Source organism: Mus musculus, chromosome 13, assembly GCF_000001635.26.
Source record: "Mus musculus strain C57BL/6J chromosome 13, GRCm38.p6 C57BL/6J".
NCBI lineage: Eukaryota > Metazoa > Chordata > Mammalia > Rodentia > Muridae > Mus > Mus musculus.
The window spans coordinates 22,470,170-22,476,913 of NC_000079.6; the positions used below are offsets into that span (position 1 = coordinate 22,470,170).

General features: G+C 41.0%; 1 protein-coding gene across 1 annotated transcript; it reads left to right on the plus strand.

The window, feature by feature from the left end:
* The first annotated feature begins 4,448 nt into the window (after positions 1 to 4,448).
* On the plus strand, positions 4,449 to 5,351 carry Vmn1r201 (vomeronasal 1 receptor 201). Its single transcript, NM_134221.1, has one exon. It carries the CDS (start codon positions 4,449 to 4,451, stop codon positions 5,349 to 5,351), a length of 903 nt encoding a protein of 300 aa, NP_598982.1.
* The last annotated feature ends 1,393 nt before the right edge of the window (positions 5,352 to 6,744 follow it).

A 6,744-nucleotide genomic window follows, 5' to 3' on the forward strand; every position in this document is an offset into this window, starting at 1 on the left:
AATCACAAGGGCACTGCTCAAAACTGCTTTTCTTTTTCCCAAGATCTAACTAAAAAAATACAAAAATGATCTGTAAACAAATGTCAAATTTACATAAAAGCAATGCAGGAAAAAGTACATGGGATAACTTGTGAGTCAAATGAAGTAATTGTGGCATGTGGAGATGAAATATCAGACACTAAGATTCTACAGAATCTTCCTTCTCCCTCAAATGGTGACAACTTTGAAAACTGAAATGTTGCTAATATTTTATGTTAACTGAGACATAATCACCACCAAGCAAATGTCACTGGCTAGAATAACTTGGCCAGAGCTTGTCTGCTCTTCAGCCATGATGGAGAGTAGACCTGAGAGTTCATTGGTCCACTTCAATTGAGTTTTCCTCAAAAGCACACGTGTTGGTGTCTTTGGATGATCAGAGAATGGGGAGCTTGAGGAGCTTCCTTCCTTACCTGAGTGAGATAGGTGTGTACCTGGGGACAGAACGCTGACGTTCCACTGACAGATGTCCCCAGCAGTCTTGAGTGTCTGTCCCTGAGTTCAGGATCTGCTTTCATCACAGCTCCAGGGCGGCCTTTGCATGAGGCCATCTCAGTGCTTCATCCAGAAACTTCATCAAGGTTTCTCAGAGAGCTCACTTTTCTCCAGTTTCTTCTGTGTCCTGCTTTATGCTGCTCGATGCATCCTTGTAGTTTGGGAAAGTCTATCCAGCTGATCTGAATGTGTTTCTGGGCAACAGTAGGTCACTTTCTGCTTCATCGTTTTATTGCTTCATCCCATGTGGATTTGATTTAAATGACTACATTCCTTTATAAATCCAGACTATTCAATAAAATAATGAAATGCTTAAAATACTGAACAAAAAAATAATTGTTTCATTGTTTTCAAATAACCAGTGATATAAAGAGAATTTGGATAAACAGAATGGAAGAAAATACAGTAAATTCAGGACTAAGACCAGAAAGTCAGCAGTCCATATTAGACATTCGGCAAGAAAAAATGAGATTTTGAAGAAAAAGCAACAAGTAAAAGGAGAAATGAAAAAGCTCAGCCAGGAGGGCAGTTGAATCCTCTGCATAAAAGCATCGGTCAGAGCAAAAAGCAGACACAATTTCCAAAAGTCTCCCTGCTGCTCTGCCATGGACACCACACCATAAGATTAGACACTGATTCTGGCCTGTAATCATCTATTGTTCTGGACATACTAACCTTATAAAAAAAGAAACTTTATTTTTACTAGATTTGTTCCTTTTAATGTGTGTTTTACTTTTACATATTTTGCCTGCATATATGTCTGTGCATCATGTGTGTACTTGATGCCCATGGAGGTCAGAAGACGGCATTAGGTCTCCTGGAGTTATATATGGTTGTAAACCACCATATGGGTGCTTGGAATTGAACCTCTGTAGGAGCAACAAGTGCTTAACTACTGAGTCATTGCTTGAACCCCAGTGCTATTTAGAAGTCTTCTCAGTTTCTCAGAACTTTCCCACTGAAGTTCCTGGCTTTGGGAGAGGGAAGAGGAAAAAGTCATATTCTCGAGGAAACTCAAGGTACTGTTTGTCCTCACAGCCCTCCTTGACAACACAGGCACTGTAATTAGAACCAGAAAGTTTCTTGCTCAGCAAATGACAGGGCACCAGGGAGAGCAGAGAGCTGACATCTAGAATGGAGATTGCAGAAGGAGCCATTTCCCCAGGAGAAGCCAAACTCCTGCTAGTGACATCCTATTAGCAGTGACAGTTGGTAGGAGCACAGAGCTTGAGGATGATAATAAACAGGGTCTGACTGTTCTCTGAGGGCACTTCTGAGTTGCACAGGTTCCACAGGTGAGTGCCCCATCATGTCACAGTGGACTGAAGTTGCCTTTTGCCTTCATAGAGGTGCTGTGAGGTACGGATGGTTAGGGAAAGTGGTTGAGAGGAAGGTGACAAGATCCAGGAAGAAAGCAGTCTCTCATTTCCCACCTGCCATCCAGAATTATTTCCATGTCCATGAGGGAGCTGAGTGCAGCTGTGTGTGATGCACTGAGCCAGAGATGCTCATTACAGCTCATGCAGGTACAGGAGACATGGGCTGAAGTTTCAGCTTGAGTGTAGGGAAGCTTTTCTTTGCAGTTTCTCCAGTTTGTGTGTTTGTCCTCACAGGAGGGAGAGGTTCTCTCAACAGTGTCTTATATCAGGTGCCCTTTAGCTTTCTCACAGTGAGGGACTTTGCCCCTCTTTGTTGTGGTTTTATTGTCTCTGAAGTTTCTCTCTCCTGATTCAGAAAATAGCACAATTGTGCAGGAGATGGACATGACACAAAATCCTAGAGTAATGGCTATTAGAGCATGCTTAACACTGGGCAGACACTGTCCTAAGCACTATGTGCCTCTGCTCCATTGAATCTTCACAACACCTAAATGATACAAAGCACTTTCTCTACATTAATGAGTCATAAAGAGGCCAAGTCTGATGTTCAAAGCCCACCATACAACAAGTAGAAAAGACAGCATTTACGAGAGAGGTTACAAAGCTTAAACTTGTCAATTTTACAATTTATCATTCTCTAGTTTACTGATTGTTCTCTCTCATGTATCTGGATGTTACATTCTGCCCCTACATTCCAGGAACAATTTTTAAAAGAATATCCAGACTTGATTAGTTTCACAAAGATTCACTTATGTTAAAAGGCAATTCCATCTACATGTTTTCCTATTGACATCTCAGTGATCCCATAGAAACATCTGAAAAACTATCAAATTGCAAGCAGAGGGATTCTCAGAGAAAATGAAGGATTGTGAGTAAGTTTCTTGAAGAATATCCCATGCACTTCAGTAAGTTGGTTGAAGCCTGAAAGCTCACATCATTGCACAAGTGAGGAAGTGCTAAATACTTAGCAACTGTGCATCCCAAGTAAATTGACTTCTCTAGGATATTGAGCTGTATCAATATTCAGTAAAGAGCCCAACTCAAATGTTTCTCAAAATTGGTTTGTTAGTTAATCTCTGTGATTAAAGTGAAAGTTTAAAACCTACAGTTTCCTTGAGCAACATGTAAACTTTTTGAGCAGGCATTATGCTAATTCTTACGTAAGATACACAAACCAGGGTCTCTGAGGCCTTCTCACTGTCCAGTGAAAAAAGGGAGCAAAAATAGGGACAGCATAGTCTTCTGAGGTTAGGGTAAACATAAGAGATAAAATTCTAAGCAGGAGCTATAAGGGAGAGTAGTTGAGCAAAGATTGGTCTTGGATATTCCATAATCCTGCGGAAAGGTAAGCTCCAATGTTGTATAATAAGAAAAGGTTCAAAGTAATTAAGAAATAAGTTTAATGTGGAGAAGACACCAACTTGTAGGGGACAATTTGAATTTAAGGTTTTCATGTGAAGTGCTCTGTTTTTCAAGGGGCGAAGCAAATGGAAGAAGTTTCTACTTCAAAGGCTCATTTTGCCTCCAATATAAAAGGTAAAAACAAACAAACAAACAAAACAAGAATAAAGATACCTTTCATAAAAGATGGAGTCACAGGGTGAGATATTGGGAAGTACTCAGAGGTTGGGACATTTCTGACAGAGAGCTTTAATAGATTGAACCAACCTTAAAACAATCAGGAGAACATATGCTTGTTAGGACTCTATAACAATTTTCCTGGAGTTTTGCTTGAGGAAGTGTTCCCTGAAGAAAGGGTAATAATAGAATTAAAAAGAAGTCAAAAGGAAATAATGTTCAGTATAATTCAACTCATGAATATTGGGAATGCAATTTTTACCACACTTAGTATCACTTTGAGGCCCTTAATCTAGATGTTTGTACCTTGACTAAGTCACTAACCTTTGTATAATTTATGGTCAAAGGACTTAGGAAGAGGACATACCATATCATCTCACCTGAGAACCTTGTCCACCTCACCAAGCACAACTTTCTGAGATGCTGCATGCTTTTTATTTTTGTTTTTATTTAACAACATTTTTTAAGTTCAACATTAACAATCATATGGCTGCATATGGGGCAGTGAAGAGGATCAGGATGAAGTACAACACAGTCCAGTAGCCTGAACTCACACTGGGTGAGATGAAGATAAAGGAAGGAGCCTGCCAGCCCAATGCTCAGGACTGTCCTGGCTTGAAAATGCCAAAGTGGTGCCATGCATTAAGCTTTGGTCTGGGAAGAGTATGGTCATGTGAACTTGAGGGATGAAGGATTGTTGTGAAAGGCAGGAAACTATCAAATTTATGACCTGATTGTGACTGTCGTCATTTCCATGGGAATAGGAAAAAAGGACAACCTAAAAACAAGCAAACAAACAAAATTTAAAAAAAGAACAATGAACTATGGTCAGGCACCATAAAATAATAAACCATGTGTGTTTGCAGAGTTGAGACCTTTGTTTCGATCAGAATAGCAGAGAAAGTTGTGTGTGATTCTTAGATGATTTTTTTCTAGTGTTGTCAATAAAATCAGAACATGAACTGGAATAACATTACACTGACAATTGTCTTCCTTTCTCTAGCTGGACCTGGAATTGTAGGAAATATTCTAGTGTTTGTGAGATATGTGCACAATTCTGCCTTGGGGACTGAGAAAAAGCCTCTCGACCTCATTCTCATCCACTTGGCATTTTCTAATCTGATCATTATTTGTAGCACAGGGATCAGAGATTTAGCTACAGTGTTTTCTTTCAGAAACTTCCTAGGAGATATTGGCTGTAAAGCTGCAGTTTATCTGGCAAGGATGGCACGGGGCCTTTCCATCTGCACCACCTGTCTCCTCAGTGTGCTCCAGGCTGTCACCATCAGTCCCAGGACAACCATTTGGACAAAGCTCAAACCACAGACATCTTTCCAAGTTCTTCCATTTCTCCTCCTTTTCTGGATTGTTAATGTTCTCATAAGCTCCAACTTGCTCTCCTACATCAAAGCAGGTAGTGGCTTGAACAGGTCTGTAGTTGCAACGTACATTGGCCACTGCTATATGCTCCAATCAAGACACATCATCAAGTGGTTCTTCCTCTCTCTCATGACTCTTCGTGATGTCATCTTTCAGAGTCTCATGGGCTGGAGCAGTGGGTCCATGGCTCTCCATCTGTATAAGCACCACAAACGTGTCCTCTACCTTCACAGCTCCAGGTCTGCAAATAACTCCCCTCCTGAAATCAGAGCTACATGGAGTGTTCTCATTCTTATGGCCTGCTTCCTTTTCTTCTATTGGGTAGATTTTATTATCTCCTTCTACACAGGTTTCACGGTGGCACATGATTCTATTTTACTAAATATTAAAACATTTTTAGAACTTGGTTATGCTAGCTTCAGCCCCTATGTTCTGATCAGCAGAGATGTCCATGTTCCTAATGTCTTACGTGCTCACTAAGAAGTGTAGAAATTACATTCTATAGTTATGCTTTATGAGCTAAAATTATGTACATTGTAAACAGTTTTACCTTCATGAATTTTAGAGTTGGGGATATGTTTTCTAGGTAGCATTGGCAGACATGGTGGCCTGTAGGTAGCACAGTCTGCCCTTGAGGTGCCTTGGAATGCCAAAGGCTGCGATTACAGACATTCCCTTCAAAACTGACTTTTGCCATAATGTTCTAATGTATCACAATATTAAATTAAACATTATAATAATACATTTTATTTTATTCAGAAATCTAGTATCCCATGCTCTTTAAGTTCAGGTTTCTAGGGTGGTAGACAGCAGATTCTTATCATTTTCCCCCTCCACCATCCCTGTCATGTGACTTTTAGGCTGTTATTAGCACTGGGGGTATCACGTTAGGTAATGCTACTGTCAGAAATCAGGATTTCAGTTTTTACTCCAAACTCAGAGAAAGAAAGTGTAGGTGGATGCAAGGAGGTGACTTATCTGAGCTGAGCTTGCAGGGCAGAGTGAAGACAACAGTAAGACAAATGAAGTCACTAGAGCACTTGTAGTCAATAACTCCATGACAGAGCTAGGTTACAAAACTGCTATGAAACCTAGTGTTGATGCAGAAGGACAATCATAACCAGGTAAGACCTTAAAGTAACACAATGGAGCCTGGGAAACAGCCTCTCTCACATGGTGCCATCGCAGCTCTTGGCCAGGCTTCACTGGCACAATGATGTGTAAATACCTCTTTGGCAGATTATTAACACTCATGCTTCTACTCTAGCTCCCAGTTACTCACAATCACCTGCCCTGAACACCCTAGTGCTCACTAGGCCTTTTTGCCCCCTAAATCCCAGACCCCATCTTTCCTTATGTTGTGTACATTGTTGGCCCACAGAGAAGGGAACCAGAGTACTGAGGGAGCACTGGGGATCTGCTTGGTGAAGCCAAGGTGGTACATTCTTGTCAAGCAACAGTACATTTATGCTACCAAGAACTAATAGCATCCAGCCACAGAGAACCCAGAGGGTCCAGAAATTGCATCAACCCTTCATCCTCAAGACACTGTACTTTAATCAACCGGGGGAGGCTCCTGACTGCTCTGACATATGTGAGTGCCACTCTTGAAGGGATGCAGAGCCCTGGTGGGATGTTCACCAAAGCTGCCAATTTTAGCCTCTAGTTTCTCCCCAGGTTAAACAGAAAACTTCAAACAGATCTTGCAGGAAGTGGGTTTGAACTGCTCTCTCTACAGCTGAGCACTGAGAGGAGCCAAGGTTGCCTGAGTTTCTTCCCTGGTCCAAGAGTGAAACTCTGTAGACTAAAGCAAGAGATGGGCCAGACTATGTATGGGTCTCTAAAACACTACTTTTTGCTAACATAAAGTAGA

Coding starts and splice junctions, on each gene's coding strand:
- Vmn1r201 (NM_134221.1), top strand. CDS start 4,449: ATGAACTGGAATAACATTACACTGACAATTGTCTTCCTTTCTCTAGCT.